This window comes from Dermacentor albipictus, unplaced genomic scaffold, assembly GCF_038994185.2.
Source record: "Dermacentor albipictus isolate Rhodes 1998 colony unplaced genomic scaffold, USDA_Dalb.pri_finalv2 scaffold_35, whole genome shotgun sequence".
In the NCBI taxonomy this organism is placed as follows: domain Eukaryota; kingdom Metazoa; phylum Arthropoda; class Arachnida; order Ixodida; family Ixodidae; genus Dermacentor; species Dermacentor albipictus.
The window spans coordinates 263810-289214 of NW_027225589.1; the positions used below are offsets into that span (position 1 = coordinate 263810).

A 25405-nucleotide genomic window follows, 5' to 3' on the forward strand; every position below is an offset into this window, starting at 1 on the left:
TGCGAAATCATTGTAACCATCCAACTTATCTGCTACGTCTTAGACGAAATCACCGTAAAGTAAACAATTAGCTTGCGAGGCGCATAAAATAATTAAAGCAGATCTCGCTTTAAAGCAGTACACCATTCACGTAAACCAATGGCTTAAGTTAATTACTGCTCTCGCATTCACTTAGGATTCAGCAAAAGAAATGAATTTGCTTATTAAAAAAAATACCTTTGTTCCCACAGCGCGCCTCACGGTGACCGTATCATTAGGAGAAGCACTTGAATGGCTCTCACAAGAGCAAACCCCGGAAAAAAACAAGCGGCAGGCGGGATTGCTTGCCGCCTGTAGTCGAGATAGCAGTTGCGTTACTCTCAGCTCAGAAACAGTCGTTGGCTAGCTCCGCAGAAAGAGCGTGCAGGATACGCATCAGAAGGCGCTGTGAAGCAGAGGTAGGTGGATCTACCCACTATTGTTTCGTTCCACTTTGCGCTGCTTTTTCAGCAGCAGGGGTATTCCATGGCTAGTGTATACATAAAGATAAAAATTGGCCTGATGCGAAACATGTAGTTAATCAAGGAGATTGCAGCCAATGGCTCCGTTGGGCATTTCAGCGAAGTTTGGATGGTCAATACCCAACAGCACCTGCCAAGGAAAGGGTCTCTGAATTTACCGATTTTCCTTCGTAATTGTCATTTGCCAGTTGCATTCTCTACCTAAAAGTCGAGCGTGAAGATTAGCACATTTGTTTTTCTGTTAGAAACAATTCTAGTCTAGGAGCTTTTTCTGAATACGGGTCTACTGGTTTTATGCCCCAACAGTACCGCTTTCATAAGAAGGAGTGAGATATCTGACTACAGAAGTTAATGAAGTGTTGCCCTATTGGTTGCTAGCAAACAAATGACTTTACCCGTCTTATACAAAATAATGTGCAACTCTCCGGAATGCATATTCAATAAACCCACACCTTAGCTTTTGAAAGACAGGCATCGAACTACAGCTTGCATATAAAGGGTATCGCGAGTCATACAAGTGTCAGGCTATCACTTTCCATTGCGATTGGGCCGAATCCAGATTGCGCTCAGTCCGTATGCATGGTCACGCCCCTTTTGATCGCGATCTTGGTTGATCCGGGCTGATACAATCGCGATCCGCACACCACGATCGCGCCTCTTTACCGAAATTGTAGGCGGACGACCATGCATTTGAGAGAGTTGCAGAAGATTAGTAGACGAAAACAGTCCCACAAAAAATGTACATATTTTCTTGAAAAAGAAAAAGATTTCAATGGTAGAATTTTCGCACCATATTTGACAAATATGATAAATGATTTGGACCCACTTACTACAACTGGTGTGATTGAGCTCACTCAGACTTTATCTGGATCGTTATATGACTAATAATTATCGGGTCGCTCGGTTAACCCCCTTTCTTCTCGTTTATTACATAACGAGGGTCCCGAATCCGGCAACATTGATGCCTTCAGGTAGCATATGTGGGTTTATTGACCAGTTGCCTTCACCCGAAAAGATCACATTCTCGTGACGCCTGCGGCAAAAAAGACGTTCCACGTCCGCCGCCAAGGTCTGTGAGTGGGGGCACTGGCTAACACTCCCAGGGTTCTACTAGTACACATAAATACCTAAGAAAGTGGATGGGGAAACGCTGCCGCGGTAGCTCAATTGGTAGAGCATCGCACGCGACATGCGAAGGTTGTGGGTTCGGTTCCCACCTGCGGCAAGTTGTTTTTTCGTCCACTTTAATTTCCATTAATTTATCATTACTTTATTTCATTTATTAAGCACATGTAATTTCCCCTATGTTGTACTTGGTGTCAGTGTTTGTTGGCTTCACATTATATGACTAATAATTATCGGGTCGCTCGGTTAACCCCCTTTCTTCTCGTTTATTACATAACGAGGGTCCCGAATCCGGCAACATTGATGCCTTCAGGTAGCATATGCGGGTTTATTGACCAGTTGCCTTCACCCGAAAAGATCACGTTCTCGTGACGCCTGCGGCAAAAAAGACGTTCCACGTCCGCCGCCAAGGTCTGTGAGTGGGGGCGCTGGCTAACACTCCCAGGGTTCTACTAGTACACATAAATACCCAAGAAAGTGGATGGGGAAACGCCGCCGCGTTAGCTCAATTGGTAGAGCATCGCACGCGACATGCGAAGGTTGTGGGTTCGGTTCCCACCTGCGGCAAGTTGTTTTTTCATCCACTTTAATTTCCATTAATTTATCATAACTTTATTTCATTTATGAAGCACATGTAATTTCCCCTATGTTGTACTTGGTGTCAGTGTTTGTTGGCTTCTCATTATATGACTAATAATTATCGGGTCGCTCGGTTAACCCCCTTTCTTCTCGTTTATTACATAACGAGGGTCCCGAATCCGGCAACATTGATGCCTTCAGGTAGCATATGTGGGTTTATTGACCAGTTGCCTTCACCCGAAAAGATCACGTTCTCGTGACGCCTGCGGCAAAAAAGACGTTCCACGTCCGCCGCCAAGGTCTGTGAGTGGGGGCACTGGCTAACACTCCCAGGGTTCTACTAGTACACATAAATACCTAAGAAAGTGGATGGGGAAACGCCGCCGCGGTAGCTCAATTGGTAGAGCATCGCACGCGACATGCGAAGGTTGTGGGTTCGGTTACCACCTGCGGCAAGTTGTTTTTTCATCCGCTTTAATTTTCATTATTTAGCATTACTTTATTTCATTTATTAGGCACATGTAATTTCCCCTATGTTGTACTTGGTGTCAGTGTTTGTTGGCTTCTCATTATATGACTAATAATTATCGGGTCGCTCGGTTAACCCCCTTTCTTCTCGTTTATTACATAACGAGGGTCCCGAATCCGGCAACATTGATGCCTTCAGGTAGCATATGCGGGTTTATTGACCAGTTGCCTTCACCCGAAAAGATCACGTTCTCGTGACGCCTGCGGCAAAAAAGACGTTCCACGTCCGCCGCCAAGGTCTGTGAGTGGGCGCGCTGGCTAACACTCCCAGGGTTCTACTAGTACACATAAATACCCAAGAAAATGGATGGGGAAACGCCGCCGCGGTAGCTCAATTGGTAGAGCATCGCACGCGACATGCGAAGGTTGTGGGTTCGGTTCCCACCTGCGGCAAGTTGTTTTTTCATCCACTTTAATTTCCATTAATTTATCATTACTTTATTTCATTTATTAAGCACATGTAATTTCCCCTATGTTGTACATGGTGTCAGTGTTTGTTGGCTTCTCATTATATGACTAATAATTATCGGGTCGCTCGGTTAACCCCCTTTCTTCTCGTTTATTACATAACGAGGGTCCCGAATCCGGCAACATTGATGCCTTCAGGTAGCATATGCGGGTTTATTGACCAGTTGCCTTCACCCGAAAAGATCACGTTCTCGTGACGCCTGCGGCAAAAAAGACGTTCCACGTCCGCCGCCAAGGTCTGTGAGTGGGGGCGCTGGCTAACACTCCCAGGGTTCTACTAGTACACATAAATACCCAAGAAAGTGGATGGGGAAACGCCGCCGCGGTAGCTCAATTGGTAGAGCATCGCACGCGACATGCGAAGGTTGTGGGTTCGGTTCCCACCTGCGGCAAGTTGTTTTCTCATCCACTTTAATTTCCATTAATTTATCATAACTTTATTTCATTTATGAAGCACATGTAATTTCCCCTATGTTGTACTTGGTGTCAGTGTTTGTTGGCTTCTCATTATATGACTAATAATTATCGGGTCGCTCGGTTAACCCCCTTTCTTCTCGTTTATTACATAACGAGGGTCCCGAATCCGGCAACATTGATGCCTTCAGGTAGCATATGCGGGTTTATTGACCAGTTGCCTTCACCCGAAAAGATCACGTTCTCGTGACGCCTGCGGCAAAAAAGACGTTCCACGTCCGCCGCCAAGGTCTGTGAGTGGGGGCACTGGCTAACACTCCCAGGGTTCTACTAGTACACATAAATACCCAAGAAAGTGGATGGGGAAACGCCGCCGCGGTAGCTCAATTGGTAGAGCATCGCACGCGACATGCGAAGGTTGTGGGTTCGGTTCCCACCTGCGGCAAGTTGTTTTTTCATCCGCTTTAATTTTCATTATTTAGCATTACTTTATTTCATTTATTAGGCACATGTAATTTCCCCTATGTTGTACTTGGTGTCAGTGTTTGTTGGCTTCTCATTATATGACTAATAATTATCGGGTCGCTCGGTTAACCCCCTTTCTTCTCGTTTATTACATAACGAGGGTCCCGAATCCGGCAACATTGATGCCTTCAGGTAGCATATGTGGGTTTATTGACCAGTTGCCTTCACCCGAAAAGATCACGTTCTCGTGACGCCTGCGGCAAAAAAGACGTTCCACGTCCGCCGCCAAGGTCTGTGAGTGGGCGCGCTGGCTAACACTCCCAGGGTTCTACTAGTACACATAAATACCCAAGAAAGTGGATGGGGAAACGCCGCCGCGGTAGCTCAATTGGTAGAGCATCGCACGCGACATGCGAAGGTTGTGGGTTCGGTTCCCACCTGCGGCAAGTTGTTTTTTCATCCACTTTAATTTCCATTAATTTATCATTACTTTATTTCATTTATTAAGCACATGTAATTTCCCCTATGTTGTACTTGGTGTCAGTGTTTGTTGGCTTCTCATTATATGACTAATAATTATCGGGTCGCTCGGTTAACCCCCTTTCTTCTCGTTTATTACATAACGAGGGTCCCGAATCCGGCAACATTGATGCCTTCAGGTAGCATATGCGGGTTTATTGACCAGTTGCCTTCACCCGAAAAGATCACGTTGTCGTGACGCCTGCGGCAAAAAAGACGTTCCACGTCCGCCGCCAAGGTCTGTGAGTGGGGGCGCTGGCTAACACTCCCAGGGTTCTACTAGTACACATAAATAACCAAGAAAGTGGATGGGGAAACGCCGCCGCGGTAGCTCAATTGGTAGAGCATCGCACGCGACATGCGAAGGTTGTGGGTTCGGTTCCCACCTGCGGCAAGTTGTTTTTTCATCCACTTTAATTTCCATTAATTTATCATTACTTTATTTCATTTATTAAGCACATGTAATTTCCCCTATGTTGTACATGGTGTCAGTGTTTGTTGGCTTCTCATTATATGACTAATAATTATCGGGTCGCTCGGTTAACCCCCTTTCTTCTCGTTTATTACATAACGAGGGTCCCGAATCCGGCAACATTGATGCCTTCAGGTAGCATATGCGGGTTTATTGACCAGTTGCCTTCACCCGAAAAGATCACGTTCTCGTGACGCCTGCGGCAAAAAAGACGTTCCACGTCCGCCGCCAAGGTCTGTGAGTGGGGGCGCTGGCTAACACTCCCAGGGTTCTACTAGTACACATAAATACCCAAGAAAGTGGATGGGGAAACGCCGCCGCGGTAGCTCAATTGGTAGAGCATCGCACGCGACATGCGAAGGTTGTGGGTTCGGTTCCCACCTGCGGCAAGTTGTTTTCTCATCCACTTTAATTTCCATTAATTTATCATAACTTTATTTCATTTATGAAGCACATGTAATTTCCCCTATGTTGTACTTGGTGTCAGTGTTTGTTGGCTTCTCATTATATGACTAATAATTATCGGGTCGCTCGGTTAACCCCCTTTCTTCTCGTTTATTACATAACGAGGGTCCCGAATCCGGCAACATTGATGCCTTCAGGTAGCATATGTGGGTTTATTGACCAGTTGCCTTCACCCGAAAAGATCACGTTCTCGTGACGCCTGCGGCAAAAAAGACGTTCCACGTCCGCCGCCAAGGTCTGTGAGTGGGGGCACTGGCTAACACTCCCAGGGTTCTACTAGTACACATAAATACCTAAGAAAGTGGATGGGGAAACGCCGCCGCGGTAGCTCAATTGGTAGAGCATCGCACGCGACATGCGAAGGTTGTGGGTTCGGTTCCCACCTGCGGCAAGTTGTTTTTTCATCCGCTTTAATTTTCATTATTTAGCATTACTTTATTTCATTTATTAGGCACATGTAATTTCCCCTATGTTGTACTTGGTGTCAGTGTTTGTTGGCTTCTCATTATATGACTAATAATTATCGGGTCGCTCGGTTAACCCCCTTTCTTCTCGTTTATTACATAACGAGGGTCCCGAATCCGGCAACATTGATGCCTTCAGGTAGCATATGTGGGTTTATTGACCAGTTGCCTTCACCCGAAAAGATCACGTTCTCGTGACGCCTGCGGCAAAAAAGACGTTCCACGTCCGCCGCCAAGGTCTGTGAGTGGGCGCGCTGGCTAACACTCCCAGGGTTCTACTAGTACACATAAATACCCAAGAAAATGGATGGGGAAACGCCGCCGCGGTAGCTCAATTGGTAGAGCATCGCACGCGACATGCGAAGGTTGTGGGTTCGGTTCCCACCTGCGGCAAGTTGTTTTTTCATCCACTTTAATTTCCATTAATTTATCATTACTTTATTTCATTTATTAAGCACATGTAATTTCCCCTATGTTGTACATGGTGTCAGTGTTTGTTGGCTTCTCATTATATGACTAATAATTATCGGGTCGCTCGGTTAACCCCCTTTCTTCTCGTTTATTACATAACGAGGGTCCCGAATCCGGCAACATTGATGCCTTCAGGTAGCATATGCGGGTTTATTGACCAGTTGCCTTCACCCGAAAAGATCACGTTCTCGTGACGCCTGCGGCAAAAAAGACGTTCCACGTCCGCCGCCAAGGTCTGTGAGTGGGGGCGCTGGCTAACACTCCCAGGGTTCTACTAGTACACATAAATACCCAAGAAAGTGGATGGGGAAACGCCGCCGCGGTAGCTCAATTGGTAGAGCATCGCACGCGACATGCGAAGGTTGTGGGTTCGGTTCCCACCTGCGGCAAGTTGTTTTTTCATCCACTTTAATTTCCATTAATTTATCATTACTTTATTTCATTTATTAAGCACATGTAATTTCCCCTATGTTGTACTTGGTGTCAGTGTTTGTTGGCTTCTCATTATATGACTAATAATTATCGGGTCGCTCGGTTAACCCCCTTTCTTCTCGTTTATTACATAACGAGGGTCCCGAATCCGGAAACATTGATGCCTTCAGGTAGCATATGCGGGTTTATTGACCAGTTGCCTTCACCCGAAAAGATCACGTTGTCGTGACGCCTGCGGCAAAAAAGACGTTCCACGTCCGCCGCCAAGGTCTGTGAGTGGGGGCGCTGGCTAACACTCCCAGGGTTCTACTAGTACACATAAATAACCAAGAAAGTGGATGGGGAAACGCCGCCGCGGTAGCTCAATTGGTAGAGCATCGCACGCGACATGCGAAGGTTGTGGGTTCGGTTCCCACCTGCGGCAAGTTGTTTTTTCATCCACTTTAATTTCCATTAATTTATCATAACTTTATTTCATTTATTAAGCACATGTAATTTCCCCTTTGTTGTACTTGGTGTCAGTGTTTGTTGGCTTCTCATTATATGACTAATAATTATCGGGTCGCTCGGTTAACCCCCTTTCTTCTCGTTTATTACATAACGAGGGTCCCGAATCCGGCAACATTGATGCGTTCAGGTAGCATATGTGGGTTTATTGACCAGTTGCCTTCACCCGAAAAGATCACGTTCTCGTGACGCCTGCGGCAAAAAAGACGTTCCACGTCCGCCGCCAAGGTCTGTGAGTGGGGGCGCTGGCTAACACTCCCAGGGTTCTACTAGTACACATAAATACCCAAGAAAGTGGATGGGGAAACGCCGCCGCGGTAGCTCAATTGGTAGAGCATCGCACGCGACATGCGAAGGTTGTGGGTTCGGTTCCCACCTGTGGCAAGTTGTTTTTTCATCCGCTTTAATTTCCATTAATTTAGCATTACTTTCTTTCATTTCTTAAGCACATGTAATTTCACCTATGTTGTACTTGGTGTCAGTGTTTGTGGGCTTCTCATTATATGACTATATGTATATATATATATATATATATATATATATATATATATATATATATATATATATGACTACCAGTACCATGTTACCAATTTAACTTCATCCCAGGGACTATGCACGACGCCATACATGGCATGCACCGCTCGAGCATTCACCAAAGACAGGCAGTTTATCAAGCTGAAGGAGAGGCTAGCCATTCAAACTGAAAGCAATATTTTGGTGGATCCTCTAAACACGTGGAACATGCACTACGAAAGCCAAACCATGTTTATTTAGTGGACAATAATTATTCGATGTGGGCACCTTCAGCTGACGAGAAGCACAACTTCAGGGTTATTTTTGGTTTACTTACCTGAGTCTCAGTAAGTGGACCAATTTTTTCAAGGCATACAATAAATTGCTGCCACAGTCTTTTTATATATATAGGTAGACAAATAACAACGCAATAAGAAAAGAAAGACAGAATAAAGAAAGAAAACAAGACGGGGTGAGAGAGAAAACATGCAGAATGAAGAAAAAATGGCCATGGGAGATAGCCGAAGGCTACGTAGTGTACTCGTAGATAGTGGGGTTATCACTGGCAATGTCCAGATCTTTGACCCGCTCTCCAAGAGAAGTGTCAAGTGGCCAAGGTGTGAGAGCCATAAAAAATGGAATGCGTTATTCGTGCTTTTACGAGGTTAGCAACGCCGCAAGCAAGATTGTGTCGCACTCTTTAAGAGCACCCTGGCGCTTTTAATGTTCTTTTCCGATATAGGCGCATTGTGCGAGCAACACCTGTCAGTCGGCAGCGTGCGATACCTTGCCTGCATGCTTGCTCATAATGCTTGATTGCTTCCTGAAAGAAGCGCGAGGTTTCTGCATGACGCCTTTGTAAGCGGTCGCACGCACCGGTGCACCGTGCATTTTACGAGGGCACGCAAAATGGCATCGAGTGCTTTAGGAAAGTGTGAAACAGTAGCCTAGACCTGAGAAGGGAACGGAAGAAACTGGTATATAAGAAGCCGATCAATGAGTTAGTGGTAAGAGGCAAAATAGAGGAATTCCAGATCAAGCTACAGAACAGGTACTCGGCTTTAACTCAGGAAGAGGACCTTAGTGCTGAAGCAATGAACAAGAATCTTATGGGCATCATTAAGGATTGTGCAATGGAAGTCGGAGGCAACTCCGTTAGGCAGGATACCAGTAAACTATCACAGGAGACGAAAGATCTGATCAAGAAACGCCAATGTATGAAAGCCTCAAACACTACAGCTAGAATAGAACTGGCAGAACATTCGAAGTTAATCAACAAGCGTAAGACAGCTGACATAAGGAAGTATAATATTGATAGAATTGAACATGCTCTCAGAAATGGAGGAAGTCTAAAAACAGCGAAGAAGAAACTAGGAGTTGGCAAGAATCAGATGTATGCGTTAAGAGACAAAGCCGGCAATATCATAACTAATATGGATGCGATAGTTCAAGTGGCTGAGGAGTTCTATAGAGATTTATACCGTAGCAGTGGCACGCACGACGATAATGGAAGAGAAAGTAGTCTAGAGGAATTCGAAATCCCAGAGGTAACGGCGGAAGAAGTAAAGAAAGCCTAAGAAAATGAAAGGCAGCTGGGGAGGATCAGGTAACAGCAGATTTGTTGAAGGATGGTGGGCAGATTGTTCTAGAGAAACTGGCCACCCTGTATACGCAATGCCTCATGACCTCGAGCGTACCGGAATCTTGGAAGAACGCTAACATAATCCTAATCCATAAGAAAGGGGACGCCAAAGACTTGAAAAATTATAGACCGATCAGCTTACTGTCCGTTGCCTACAAACTATTCACTAAGGTATTCGCAAATAGAATCAGGAACACCTTAGACTTCTGTCAAGCAAAGGACCAGGCAGGATTCCGTAAAGGCTACTCAACAATAGATCATATTCACACTATCAATCAGGTGATAGAGAAATGTACGGAATATAACCAACCCTTATATATAGCGTTCATTGATTACGAGAAAGCGTTTGATTCTGTCGAAACCTCAGCAGTCATGGAGGCATTACGGAGTCAGGGTGTAGACGAGCCGTATGTAAAAATACTGAAAGATATCTATAGTGTCTCCACAGCCACCGTAGTCCTCCATAAAGAAAGCAACAAAATCCCAATAAAGAAAGGCGTCAGACAGGGAGATACGATCTCTCCAATGCTATTCACAGCGTGTTTACAGGAGGTATTCAGAGACCTGGATTGGGAAGAATTAGGAATAAAAGTTGATGGAGAATACCTTAGTAACTTGCGATTCGCTGATGATATTGCCTTGCTTAGTAACTCAGGGGACCAATTGCAATGCATGCTCACTGACCTGGAGAGGCAAAGCAGAAGAGTGGGTTTAAAAATTAATCTGCAGAAAACTAAAGTAATGTTTAACAGACTCGGAAGAGAACAGCAATTTACAATAGGCAGCGAGGCACTGGAAGTTGTAAGGGAATACATCTACTTAGGGCAGGTAGTGACGGCAGATCCAGATCATGAGACAGAAATAATCAGAAGAATAAGAATGGGCTGGGGTGCGTTTGGCAGGCATTCTCAGATCATGAACAGCAGGTTGCCATTATCCCTCAAGAGGAAAGTGTATAATAGCTGCGTCTTACCAGTACTCACCTTCGGGGCAGAAACCTGGCGGCTTACGAAAAGGGTTCTACTCAAATTGAGAACGACGCAACGAGCTATGGAAAGAAGAATGATAGGTGTAACGTTAAGGGATAAGAAAAGAGCAGATTGGGTGAGGGAACAAACGAGAGGTAATGACATCTTAGTTGAAATCAAGAAAAAGAAATTGGCATGGGCAGGACATGTAATGAGGAGGGAGGATAACCGATGGTCATTAAGGGTTACGGACTGGATCCCAAGGGAAGGGAAGCGCAGCAGGGGGCGGCAGAAAGTTAGGTGGGCGGATGAGATTAAGAAGTTTGCAGGGACGGCATGGCCACAATTAGTACATGACCGGGGTTGTTGGAGAAGTATGGGAGAGGCCTTTGCCCTGCTGTGGGCGCAAACAGGCTGATGATGATGATGATGGTGGTGATGATGATGATGATGATGATGATGATGGTGATGATGATGATGATGATGATGATGATGATGATGATGATGATGAAACAGTAGCCCCGCTGAATTACGCGCCTGATACGTAACTCATTTTGGGGGTGGCAAAAGGTTGGGTTGCTCTATTTATCCTATTCTGGACGGACTGACATCGGCAGTCATCGTGATATGAGTTCTGCCATATTTTTGTCTGTTTGTTTATTTTCATTTTTCAGTGAAAGGATGTAGTCTATCCTAGGCAACACAGGTGAGCGCATCTTCAAAGCTCAGCAGATGAGAGAATGGGTAAAAATACATTATAATATTGTTTTCAATTTGCAATCATACTATAGATTTGGGCAAGTGCATTGCAATGCCTCAAGTGCATCAGAAGGAACCCATAGAGTATACCTGGGCAGGAAAAGAAACTGCTGTTCTTTACTGATAGTGCATCGCCATCTGCCGGTAGTCAGGTCAAATGTCAAAGGGGGTCAACTATCGGGCGGTCTGTTACGATTCTCGTACCTCGCCATTTCGTCGCAGGCGTTAAACATCGTTACGCGTGATTTTGTTAACCATGCGATAGCCGAAGCGAAAGCGGGCGGAGCCAACCTCTTTCTTTACTAGAATGACTGGGGAGCACCTGGAACTTGCCGAATGTCGTATGAACTTTCTTCTATAATTTTAGGCTCGATAAATGACACGAAATACGGGCACCCGTGAACAATACGGTAGCCTGCAGTTTGCAGGCCACGCGTCGTGGCGGAACGCTCGACGGGCGTATGAACATCGAACGAGCAAGTGGTCTTGTCAAACTAGGTGAACAGACCCCTGTTCTGGCAGTGGTATAAGACGTGCATGTACGGTAGTCATCAAAAATATGGAAAGTGCCGATGCTAGGACGCAAGCTTCACTCTGGCGATGCACTTAATATATGAAAAACGTTGGACCTCGGAAGCTATTCCTGGCAGCAGATATTACTCGAACAATAAACAAAATACGCGTACCTGATGACGCTGCGCATACTCCGGTAGTTCCATTCGTGTTAACAATGCCCTCTTTAGCTATCGGCCTGGTCAACCCGCGCCATCAGAATCCTTCGAGCAAGTTGACACCTATGGGTTTCTTTTTCTCGTTTCATAACAGTTGGCTTTATTATTATTTTAGAAATTGCTCCGTAGTTCACTGGGTTTTTCGTGTTTTTTATTTCTCAACTTTTATCTCTCACGTTGTAACGGCTCTCAATATATAGACAAAGTTATCGCAAGCGCTCTGCCACAGTACAGATTCATAACATGTTGTAGCAGTGTCACCGCCAATTTAAAAGCGTCATCTATCATCAATGCAATGCGCAGGGCCACCTAACAGTGCCACGATGGACGAAGAGTCATACCGTTACGTCGAAGGCCTGTGGATGCACAAGATGTTCAAGGATGAAGCTATCCTCTCCGCAATGAACTACAAACCACGGGAGCGAGACGTCCTTGTCGTAATGTACCCGAAATGCGGCACCAATTGGACGCAGTTTATCGTTTACAACATCTTAACACATGCGGCGCCGGTCTCCAATATGTTGGAGTTCAGAATTACGTGCCCGTTCATCGATTTGACTGGAGCAAGTTCTGCTGAGAGCCCGTTGAGAACTGGCCCCATTATGTCACACTTCCCCTTCAGCGTTTTACGTCCAGTGGACTGTGCCAAGTACATCTACGTAGCCAGGAACCCTTATGACTGTGCCGTGTCCTTCTACCACTTCATGAAGGGGCTGACTCCGCGAACTGTCACCGATGTTTCCTTTGAGAAGTTCCTGAGCTTCTACTTGAAAGGAAAGGTAACTTTTTTACTCGCTTTATCCCCTGCAACCAGAATCCGGATGTATCTCGATTGGCTTACTGTAGTTAATTTTACTCAGACGACTTATACATACGCCAAGCGTCTGCAGTTTCTACATTAGCTGGTCACTAGATACAGATTCATTATGACTATGTTACTTACGATTGCGTACACGAGCAACAATTGTTTATTAACTACTTATTATAACATTTTCAGCAAGGTAATTGAAAAATTATTCGTAGTACGTTTAGCTAGCTATTTCGCAAAGTTCAGTATTTTGTCATCTAATTAATTTGGATTTCGATCTATTACTCAACTAAATTAGCGCTCATTACTTTAACTTATCTTCTTAAAGCAGCCATTGACACTAGTAGATTGGATGGTACCTTGTTTCTTGCTTTTTCTAATGCTTTCGATTCATTAAATCATGACATACTTTTTGCTAAACTAAGCGCTGTTGGCATATGTGGTCCAGCATTTTGCCTAATTTGCAATTATTTACATGATGGAAAACATGTTGTCTCTATACTCATTGACATTCTCTGCTCCTACGATTCTCATTCTCGTACCAAACTAACACAAGGGTTCCACAAGGCTCAATACTAGGACAAATTTTATTTATCTCGAGAGCATCAATGATCTTCCAGAATGCATTACACATTCTAGTTGTATTTTAAGTGCTGATGACACAACAATTTATTCTTCTAACACGTGTTTGCAATCACTGATATCTTACGTTAACGCTGACGGGGCTAAAATCGTGAATTGGTGCAGAGATAATATGTTCAATATCAATGCTACCAAATCGAAATTTTTAATTATTTTCATCCCGCAAGAAAGTGCACAGAAGAAGCCATGCATTAACATTGGTCCGACTTCACTTCAGGCTGCTGACCATGCAACATTTCTTGTAGTTGAATTCGAAAATCATTTGAAATTTACAACTCACATATTTTTATTAACAAGTAAAATGGCATATGTTCTCAGAATACCAATCAAAATCCGCCCGTGTTTTCCTGTACGTGTAATTATTTCACTCTACTATGCATTTCTTCACAGCCACATCTGTTACTGCATTTCTTTTTGGGGCAATACCTACGTAACTCACTTGTCGCCCCTGCAGCACACTCAAAAGCAAGCTTTGGGAATAATCACTTACTGCCATTTTTCATCTTGTGCCTTGCCATTACTCCAAGCATATAATATTTTGACAGGAGGGGATTTAATTAAACGTTCTCTTGGTGTCCTGTCGTATAGGTTTTGTCAAGGAGAACTACCAATTTTGTTGATAACAAAAGACTAAACCCTACATTTCCCTGGCACTCGATTTTCACACCATAATAACTACCTGCTACCGAAACCAAGAACTAACTACAGCAAATTTACTGTGAACTTTTTGGCAACACCCCCCCCCCTATATGGAATTGACTGAGTAATACTTGTTGGAGGGCTAGTTGTTGCATGTTTTCAGAAGGGGGTTTTAGGGCCGAAAAAAGACAACACATATTTGACAGCACATTTTCCCGTCTCGCTTGCTATGATTTGTCTTTTTTCGGTGCTACAATCCTCTTCTCGAAAAAAAGAAACTTCGTCACCACTTGTTAGAACAGTGAAGGTTTTGTTTATTTCACGCTTCTGTACGTGGAATAATACTTCGAGAATCTGCCTTTTGTGTTTAAACTTTGCAATTATTACTATGACCTGAATTTTTTGTTAATATTTGTGTTTCATTAACTTAGAAACTTATACCAGTTTTATTCTAGCTGTAGGGTTAGAGGCTTTCATACATTGGCGTTTCTTGTTCGCAGGAGACGAATGATCTGATCATTAAACGTCAATGTATGAAAGGCTCTAACCCTACAGCTAGAATAGAGCTGGCAGGACTTTCTAAGTTAATCAACAAGCGTAAGAGAGCTGACATAAGGAACTATAATTTGGGTAGAATTGAACATGCTCTCAGGAACGAAGGAAGCCTAAAAGCAGTGAAGAAGAAAATAGGAATAGGCAAGAATAAGATGTATGCGTTAAGAGATAAAGGCGGCAATATCGTTACTAATATGGATGAGATAGTTCAAGTGGCTGAGGAGTTCTATAGAGATTTATACAGTACCAGTAGCTCGCACGACGATAATCTGAGAGAGAATAGTCCAGAGGAATTCGATATGCCACAAGTAACGCCGGTAGAAGTAAAGAACGCCTTGAGAGCTATACAAAGGGGGAAGGGAGCTGGGGAGGATCAGGTAACAGCAGATTTGATGAAGGATGGTGGGAGCATTGTTCTAGAAAGACTGGCCACCCTATATACACAATATCTCATGACCTCGAGCGTACCGGAATCCATGAGAAAGGGGACGCCAAAGACTTGAAAAATTATAGACCAATCAGCTTACTCTCCGTTGCCTACAAAGTATTTCCAAAGATAATCGCAAATAGTATCAGGAACACCTCAGACTTCTTTCAACCTAAAGACAAGGCAGGATTCCATAAAGGCTACTCAACAATAGACCACATTCACACTATCAATCAGGTGATAGCGAAATGTGCGGACTATTACCAACCCTTATATATAGCTTTGATTTGTTCAGAAAAAGCGTTTGATTCAGTCAAAACCTCAGCACTCATCGAGGCATTACGGAATCAGGGTATAGATTAGCCATGTGGTAAATTACTGAAAGATATCTATAGCGGCTCCACAACCACCGTAGTCATCCATAAAGGAGGCAACAAAATCCCAAGAAAAAAAGGCGTCAGACAGGGAGATACGATCTCTCCAGTGCTATTCACAGCGTGTTTACAGGAGGTATTCAGAGATCTGGAGTGGGAAGAATTGGGGATAAAAGTTGATGGAGAATACCTTAGCAACTTGCGATTCGCTGATGATATTGCCTTGCTTAGTAAATCAGGAGAACAATTGCAGTGCATGGTCAATGACCTGGAGAGGCAAAGCCGAAAGGTGGGTCTGAAAATTGATCTGCAGAAAACTAAAGTAATGGTTAACAGCATCAGAAGAGAACAGTAGTTTACGATAGATAGCGAGGCACTGGAAGTGGTAAGGGAATATATCTACTTAGGACAGGTAGTGACCGCGGATCCGGATCATGAGACTGAAATAACCAGAAGAATATGAATGGGCTGGGGTGCGCTCGGCCGCCATTCTCAAATCATGAACAGCAGGTTGCCACTATCCATCAAGAGAAAAGTGTATAACAGCTGTGTCTTACCAGTACTCACGTATGAGGCAGAAACTTGGAGGCTTACGAAAAGGGTTCTGCTTAAATTGAGGATGACGCAACGAGCTATGGAAAGAAGAATGATGGGTGTAACGTTAAGGGATAAGAAAAGAGCAGATTGGGTGAGGGAACAAAAGCGGGTTATTGACATTTTTTTTTGAAATCAAGAAAAAGAAATGGGTATGGGCAGGACATGTTATGAGTAGGGAAGATAACCGATGGTCTTTAAGGGTTGCGGACTGGATTCCAAGGCAAGGCAAGCGTAGGAGTATGCGGCAGAAAGTTAGGTGGGTTGATTACATTAGAAGGTTTGCAGGGACAGCATGGCCACGATTAGTACACGAGCGGGGTAGTTGGAGAAGTATGGGAGATACCTTTGCCCTGTAGTGGGCGCAACCAGGCTGATGATGAGGATGATGTGTTCCATAGGATTGCTACTTCTTTTAACCGCATTAAGTACTTTATCTATGCATTTATTGTTGAAGATCCCTGGCCCAGTCTTTGACTATGGGACCTCCTAGCGCTGCGTGTTTTGTACAAAATTTCAATCGCATCAATAAACTCAGACTGAAAGTGAAAAAAAGACGTGTTCGTGTATAGTCACATGGTGAAAACGACCACATCTGCTGATGTTAGTAGGACACCTCATGTTTAAAGAACTTTGTGACAAATCACTCACAGTAGCATGGATGGTTCTCCATTGCTGCAAAAATATTCGATAGGAAAGTGCTGTAGGCGGTGTTCTACGAATCTCCAACTAATGTAACGAAAGAATGCACTCGTTCCCAATATAGTATAGATAGTTCATTATATATAGTTGTTTCGCGTACCTTGAAGCAATCTATAAAATAGTCGTTCACCTTAGGCGATTTGGACAAATACATGTTATTATTGGTCGCCCAGGCTGATCAGATGTGTATTAAAGTGCGATAACCTAAGAAGCTCATTGAATAATTGACAATTTTAAATATTTGTCGTCGGGCACAAATTACAATGCAACCGCTGCAGACCGTGCTCATAAACGAGTAGTGCTGTTTCTACGATGCTATTCATAACGTAGCTCATTTTCCCGAGCTTGAGGAAAGCGCCCAAATTATATGTAAAGACCAATAAAGTTATTATAAGATTTTGAGAAGGGCTAGTTGGGTCATATTTTGAATTGAGGTTAAACAGCGCGAATCAACAAGGACACGAGACAATAAATACCACAGACAAGCGCTCACTGCCTACTGAAAGTTTATTTGAGATTCTCCACCCCTTTAATACCTCTTTCATTATAGACATGCGTACACGAGTGGCAAAAACATTTGCAAGACCGCAACATCATGATGTTTGTGAAACGTTCTTAGGATCCTCAGAAGGAATCTCTTGGTAAAACCGCGTGTAACGAAAACTTGTTGACTAGTAACCGCTTAGGTCTCTGTGACCGTTGTAGGGACTTTAGTATCGTTGTGCAGAAAAAAGAATTCCCTCCTCAGTTATGTCTGTCTCCCGTCCTCACATGACTGCCCACCAGGTATGATGTCGCCTACGAATGCTAATTCTTTCTTGAACGTGGGGGCTCCATAAGCGAGCAGGCGCAAAATGTTTTCAACTACACCTCCTTCCCCCATATGGCCCCGGAAATGGTGTGAAAGGACTAAGGTAGCGAGATCAACGGTTGTTCAGCTGTGGAGACCATGTTTGAACGTCAGGCAAGCGTAAGAAGCACAAACGTAGGATATTGATGCAAGCTGGAGAGCCCGTAGCGTCTACTGGTGCGGCGAACTCGATTGACGGAAGGCGTAGTTGTGCGCCACCAGTACGGGGGTCACTTAATGACGCTGGTATCGACGCATTCTGTGCAAAACAAACGGGGATACTACTACTTGGGAGTGCACACAATTGCAAAATTACACCCTGAAATTTATCTTACCTTGAACTTACCTTACCTTGAACTGAAATTCCCTTACCTTGAACTTACTTACCTTGAAATTTCTTTTGCGCGAATAAATGTAACTTGGGCCTCAATTCGGTGACGGCCATTTATGTACCCTAGGGCCCATACACCGCCTGCAGCACTCCCAAAGCGTTTAGGGTACCAGAGGGTGACAGAATCCTTGATTCAGGCTATACAATTTCTCATAGTTCAAATAGCATCCTTGGATAAATACAGTGCCTGTCTTCTGCTGAGTAACTCAGCACAACTAGTAACAAATTGTGTCATCGTCCTAATTCCCATCAAGTGTGCCCTTCAGTAAAACGTGTATGGACCGGGGATTCCACAATAGAGCAAATTTTTGGTGCTGCCTTCGAATGTAGCTTGAAATCGTGCACTTCTGGGAAAATTTGGCGGTGCGAGTTCCAGTGGACCGACCTGTTCAAGTGGTCCGTCTTAGTTAGCAGTAAAATCAATTTTTTTGGTAACCTTTGGTGCATAAACTTTAGTTCACGGGCGTACGTTCTTGGTGTGTAAGGACCAGTAAAACATAGACAAAACAACCAGTCTGTAAGCTCTGCTATACAGGCACACGTTATCTGAAACTCTTCACAACATCCTAATAACTCTGAAAGAATACAATAACGAGTCCTTGAAGTGGATGTAAAATGAAGTAATTGCATATTCCATGTGCACCAATTGCCCTGGACTTCTTTCATTTCGTGTTATTTTTGTCCCGACCTTGAAGTGAGCACTGTAAGATTGCTTACGTTTTTTTGGCTTGCCTTAAGGTACTCGAAGAGTGACTAGCATATCGTGCAAACATTACAAATATGGGGCAAATTGATGACATATAAAAGCTGTGTCATTCTGAAGATAATTATCGAAGAGCGCATTTCCTAGCTTCGGGTTGAACTGTGATTATATATATTCCAACGATGGCGGTGCACCCACATTAAAGGCTATATTTTTTGGACGAAGGTGCGGCATCAATTGAGGTTTCTAAAGTAATTTCGGTTGTGTTATGACCTATATTTGATCGTTCGGCGCAATTCTTAGCCAACGAAAAAGCCATCATGATGAGAGGCCCTGTCACTTTAAGAGATTGCCTCGTTTCTAGCCCAGCAAAGTAGCGGTGTTTGAGCCTTACACTCGACGAACAAGAGCTCAACTATCCGCCCATGCAAAAATGTGGTCACATTCACCTTATCAAATCGGCGGCGCATATAGTTTAGCAGAAGTCCATAGAAGACTGCGCATTATGTCAGTCGAAGAATCTTAGGTATGATCCTGCCACTACTGGCACTCAGCATCGTTTCCGTTATACTAATAAAAGGCTTGTAAACAGACTTCGAGTAAAAATTGCCTAAATATGAGACTACCTATTTGTATATTGCACTCGCAACTTAAAGAACTCTGTTTAGCACATGGTTTAATTTAATAATACAATCGACAGCGCGCAAAGTGATTTTCGCTTTTTGTAAGAACTAACACAAAACGCAGTTCAACATTGAACAAACGGAGGAAATTAGAGTAGATGCAAACTACCTAAGATAAAATGAAAAACCAATGGTGTAGGCACCTATTGCCGCCTTAATAAAATCCACCGTGTCTATTCCTCTATCTTAAACAAAGCGCGCTTTTCTCTTATCCAGGTCCTCTACGGCGACTACTTCGGTCACCTTCTGCCATGGTATGAGCATCGAGGAGCACAAAATACTCTTTTCGTCACATATGAACAACTGAAGGCGGATACGAGGTCTCAAGTGCTCAAAATCGCCGATTTTCTTGGCGAAGAACATGGAACAGCGTTGCGTAAAGACGATGACCTTCTTCAGAGAGTCCTCCACGCCTGTAGTCTGGAAAGCATGAAGGCCATCTTTGATGTAAAACCAGCGGACCGGCCAAAGATCATGCTGAAAGCGTCAGCGGAGAAGTCAGAGACGTTTGCCGTGATGAAGGACGTGGCCGAGCTAAAGGACGAAATGCACGAGGGCTCCAGCATTGTTCGCAAGGGAATCGTTGGCGATTGGCGAAACTATTTTACTGCTGAGCAGGTACAGCGAACGAAAGAATGGATCACGAAAAAGACACAGGGAAGCGACGTCATGGCACTATGGGAAGACTGTGATCTCCCATGAGGAAATGTGGTGTACGTGTATAATATCCATAATATAGTGCACACGCATGTCCCTACATATATATATATATATATATATATATATATATATATATATATATATATATATATATATATATATATATATATATATACGCACATTTAGCTGTATATTCCTTCATTAAAAGCAATATAGCCTACTGAGTGCAATGGTGTTTTTACTCTTTTTCCACCTGGCATAAACTTGATAAACGCACGTTTTCAAGCTGCCCCCTATCAAAACGAAGCATCCACTAAATCCATTGCGGCTTGCCTGAGTTTTGCCTTCATGGTATAGTATTCGATCTTTCTATGTAAGCAGCTTCAAGATGTCATCCATTGCGCTCATTTTTATTGATTAGTCTAAAGTGTACAATGTAGTGCAAGAAATGTTGCGTACGAAAACAAACATTTAGGATGTATACTGGGTGTTCCACGTAGCTTATGCCAAAATTGCAAATCATGCGATTGCCACATAGGAGAGAAAAAGAAAGAATACACAAATCTTGCAGATGCTTGCGCAGCTGAGTTTTGTGTCTTCTTTCTTTTTTCGCATCTTTGCTCCCTTCAGTTGATAGTCGGCGTTCGTCTTGTCCACTTCTCTACTCTTGTGTCCTGTCCGCACGCCTCTTCCTTTTCGCATAACTGAAATCTAATGCCTTCTACAACTTTCTTTATTATATCCAGAATGAACCACTTCTCAATGAGATATATTAGCAAATATGAAGAGCCCCAAAATCGCATAGAGAAGGGATGTATCGTACGTAAGAGGTCGGGTCGTTGTGCTCTAAAAGCTGCAGTTACAAATCAGCGATTTTAATCATACTATTGCAGGTAAATCGGCATATGTTCAGCAACCTTAGGTAAAGCAAATCGTCCTAATGTATGTGCACTGCTAGCGAACCTGAGAACAAGGGGAAAATCCTCTGTAGTCCTATCTTTACTCATAATAAAAAAAATCGCTGCAATTGCATAAAAGTACAAGAAGCATATAATTAGTAGCATTTATTGTTTTACAAGGAATTGCAAAGAAATTATGGAGAAGTACTTTTGTTCGTTTCTGTGGGAATTTACAGGTAGTGAGAGTGCTCGTTTATCACACTAATCAAGCGCGCTACCTTTAAGCTTTAACGCGCTACCTTTAACTGAAGTTAAAACGATAATATTTTGTCCATCAGTGCACTTCATTGCCACAAGTCATTGTGGATGCAGCGGAGAGTGAAAAAGACACGGTATAAGAAGTCAATTCAACGCTCTCATTACCTATGTTTTGTTTTCTAGCATCGTAGTAGAGTTGCCACTGCTCTTAGGTGGATCTTCAATTCAGCTGAGCTAGCTTATGAACCAGACGAGATTTCTGCTCGCTCGAGAACTAGGTCTCCAATGTCACGTGACAGCCGGGCTTAAAATTTCTGTACGTGTGTTTTCGTTGAAAGCATATGCAGTGTAGTCGTTCTTCAATGTTCGACGCATAAGAGGTATAACCATAGAGTAACGTAGTAAACGTAAAGAGTGGACACTCCCATAGGCGCCTGCCTCCGACTTTGGCTTTCAGCGCACCTAGCGGATACAAGCTACCAGCCATCCTTTGATGAGAACTTTGTAAGGTACATCATTGTACAATTTGTCATGTCGTAGTGTGAATGGCACAAAGAATGAGAACAACCCTACAGTGCAACATTAAGCTGGAATTTGCAATCTCCAAACTAATAAGTTGAAAAGCTCAGTTTTTTTTTTGCAGTGTAAAGTACACTGTTCGGTGCCTGTCAAAAGCCATTGACCTTAATCATGTAATTTCACACTGGCATGCAAACTAGAATTTGGAATACAAAGCAATCATGCATCAACTACCACACATGCCAAGAAGATACTGTGCTTCTATATTCAGCAGAAGCAAAACCACATTATTTTGTCTGTGAATGTCAATAGAAAGCCGCGCTATTTCATATGCTTGCCCATACTTGCCAAGTTCATCAGTTTAAGACCTTTTTGAAAATACCTTTTGCAAACAGATTCAACCACCTTTCAAAAGCTGAGACTAATTTTGGAAAGCCCTCGCTTGCTGAGTGATCTGCGCTACCTTTCACCTGGAGCACAGACGTACTAAATAGAGTCGTTCAACAGCTTGTTGATTTGCTTTGCCCCTAAATCTGTGGCTTACTCAGTAGATGACACGAACGTAAGGTAAACTGCCTACATTTGGTGACATGAAAAGGCATACCAGCTTCCACATTTCTTTCCAGGACTCAACTAGCTGTGCTTCCCTATAATGAGAACGCTACAAGACTTCAGGCTTCCACCAAGAAAGGAGAGCTATGATGGAAAGTAAAGCTCAGCAAAGCGAGGAGGGCCACTTCACCGTCACCTCTTGCAAGACACTGCCAACCTATGGTACTGAAACAAAGTTCGTTCCTTCATAAATTTACTAGGCTCGTTGCTAATGATTACCACACTTGAAGAATGCCTATAACATCTGCTTCGGTAATATCTTTCTTGTAGTAGCCACCCCACAAAGAGCCATGCTGTGACACAATTCATTTATTTATGTATTTATCTGTTTATTTATAGGCTACATTCACAAGCTCATCCTAGCAGTGATGATGAGATGTGAGGCCAGCTCATACCGGAGCCGCTTTACCAGCAGCTCTTCTGGGCCACACCTGCACATGACAGACGCATATAGAATACCAGCCGAGGAGGAACTCATTGCTACACGACAGCCAACATTTTCTGCTACAGCTCAGGAATTTCTAAGGAAATCGTTGCCTTGTTAAAATTTGTCGGAACAGCACCTGCCTATATTAACAGCATCGTTATGTACACATAGCCTGCTCTCCCCCTCACTTGATAATGAGAGGAGGAGGAGGAGAATAAGCTGGTGCACTGAGTAAGGGGGATTGACAATGTTGAAGCAAAGTGGAAGAAGGAGAAAAAGAAAAGAGGGGCTGATGACGGTGTTAAGTTGTCAGGCTGAGAAAACATAAAGATAATGATACCGGTTTAGAAGCAAGCTGACAAAAAATTGAAGGTGATACAAACATGCAAGCAGTTGCTGGCAACATCCGCACACCAATATTTCTGCAAAAGAAGGAATAAGAACTTGCGCAGTTCGAAATGTCTACAATCATTGCAATTAACTTCTAGTAACATGTGTGGCAGGTATGTGGAGGCTAACAAAAAAGCTTCAGAGGAAGTTAACGACCGCGCATCATGGCATTGGAGGTAAAACAATTTAGGCGTAACGTTAAGAGGAAGGAAGGCATTGCTGTGGATGTGAGGTCGAACGGGTGGTACCTGGTATTTTGGCTTACATTAAAATGAAAAAAAATGGCTGTGGCTTTGCTCGGCTATGCCAGGATATACGTAGCGAAAGCTAAGGCATATTATGATTACCCTAGGTTAATCTTGATTGCAAGTCCAGGTTAGTCTGGCTGTCTAGCTATGTTGCCGCGTTTAGCCAGTCGTTCGGCGCGCTGTTTGTCTGTTTCCCGGGCGATCCGTTTCCTCTTCATCTCATTCCGATGCCGATTCCATGCCTCCTCCTGTTTATCAGAATTGTCGCCGTCCATATTGCCACATCAACTGTGGTTGCGGCGTACACGAGCTCTCCCTTTCAATACTCCGACATGCTATCGGGCATGCGATGCAGCTGGCGAAGAGAGTGAAGGCGAGCGCAACGACGAGGAACGCCATGTGACGTCATACGAAACGGTGGCGGTGGCGGAACACTTGTGGCTCCGTTCTACTAGTGGCGCCTGCGCAGTAGTGACCAGGGAGCGAGAGAGAGAGAGAGAAATATCCGCGGCGAGGGCTGCGTTCTGGCGTCATGTGTCTCCTCGTAGCACCGCCATGGCAAAATCGCAAGTTCGCCACCAGTAAAGCTTTCGCTTTAAAAATGGAGCTGGGCTGTCCCTATCCTTCGCTAGGCAGATAACCAACGGTCGTTTAGAGCTAGAGAGTGGGTGCTAAAGGAAGGTGCTTGCCGTTGACGACGCTACAGAAGTAGGTAGTGGGATGAAAAAAAAAAGACGGAAACTAACAGGCCCAAGTGGTAATTGCTCCAAAATTGTTCCTCTATATGCTCCCGCAGGGAGCTAAGTTACGCATAGCGTTTTTGGCACCGCTCACACCGATATTCGCCGATCGCAATCACGTGGTGCTAAATGACATCAAATGAACAACATCGCCGCGGTGGAGCCAACTTTACGTGTACGATGGCGACTCATTGTTTCCATCAGTGTCATCGACATTGCAATTAGAAAAGTGTCGAGCACGCACTGAATTCATATACTCCGAGTGGCAGGTACGGTATTCGACAATTTTATGTCAGGGACATTGGCGATGTGATGCGAAACACATCATATTGACAGTTGGATTCCACTATGACGGGCTGCAGCCCGCCAAACTGCACAAACCGCACGGAATGGGGCAAAGCTCCTTACGTGGCACCACGCGGATGAACACATGTGCACAGGGGATTGGTATGGCTGCTGCGTATGCGCCGAGACTGGCCGGTTCCGGAAGCGACGAGGATATGCGAGTTGCGTTCGCCGTGTTTACACTAAAGCAGCATTTAGCTCGAATAAAATTCTTGTTAACGCTGAGATGCCTACGGGTGGCATGAAAGGTTGTTAACTTGTACAATTTTTGGCGTATATGTGCAGCGCAATCATACGCGTGGGACAAAGAATGAACGACACGTCTGTGTCGCGCTGAACATATAAGCCAAGAATGTGAACTTACCAACTCGCTCAATTCACTGTGTTGCTTGTACGATTGTTCGGACTATGCGGCTCTAGAACAGTGTACAAAACAGAGTGAATGCAAGCAGACACAGTTTATTCGCTGCATCCTGGATTTTCCTTCTCTTCCTTTTTTGTCAGTTCTTTATTTCTTATGTAACTTCGGTAGATGTGCTAGTGTTCATTGCTTTGCAGTATAGCGAGAACCCCGCGGGCTCCCACTTACGCGACAACTGTGATAGCATCAGCATTTAGAGGCCGCAATATCTTGCTTCTTCGATTGGCCTTCGTCGAAATGAGCAATTGAAAATTCTGCCTGTACGTTTAGTAAGCGCTCTGTTATGGTAAACTGACCCGAGTAGTATGAAAAAACATGTGTTCTCATATTACAGTCTGTAATGTGTGAATAAATACTTTGCAAGTTTGCCATCTTGTTCTGATTAGTGTAATCAAAATAACCTCTTGTTGCCTTTTCAGTTGCTTTGAATTCTGCCCCCCAAGGCTCCAAGAACCAGTACTCTTGCCCTGCTGCCAGCAGCCGTTGGTCATCCACT

General features: G+C 43.9%; 1 protein-coding gene across 3 annotated transcripts; it reads left to right on the plus strand.

Moving 5' to 3' along the window:
- The first annotated feature begins 315 nt into the window (after nucleotides 1–315).
- Nucleotides 316–25405, plus strand: LOC139046730 (sulfotransferase 1C2-like). 3 transcript variants are annotated; one of them, XR_011510067.1, is made up of 5 exons: nucleotides 316–437; nucleotides 12326–12801; nucleotides 19607–20103; nucleotides 22353–22500; nucleotides 25329–25405. XR_011510067.1 is itself a non-coding variant. In XM_070529896.1 (3 exons), the coding sequence occupies exons 2-3, from the start codon at nucleotides 12346–12348 to the stop codon at nucleotides 20090–20092; spliced, it is 942 nt and encodes a 313-aa protein (XP_070385997.1). In that variant the 5' UTR covers nucleotides 316–437; nucleotides 12326–12345; the 3' UTR covers nucleotides 20093–20142. The 3 variants fall into 3 exon arrangements, 2 of the variants coding, with proteins under 2 accessions (XP_070385997.1, XP_070385998.1); XM_070529896.1 differs by lacking the exons at nucleotides 22353–22500; nucleotides 25329–25405 and having other exon boundaries at nucleotides 19607–20142; XM_070529897.1 differs by lacking the exons at nucleotides 316–437; nucleotides 22353–22500; nucleotides 25329–25405 and adding an exon at nucleotides 11219–11238 and having other exon boundaries at nucleotides 19607–20142.

What these genes read in the sequence shown, in the direction of transcription:
- LOC139046730 (XM_070529896.1), top strand. Translation starts at nt 12,346, where the DNA reads ATGGACGAAGAGTCATACCGTTACGTCGAAGGCCTGTGGATGCACAAG. An exon ending in GCTTCTACTTGAAAGGAAAG is followed by an intron (nt 12,802 to 19,606) that starts GTAACTTTTTTA and finishes TCTCTTATCCAG; the next exon opens with GTCCTCTACGGCGACTACTT.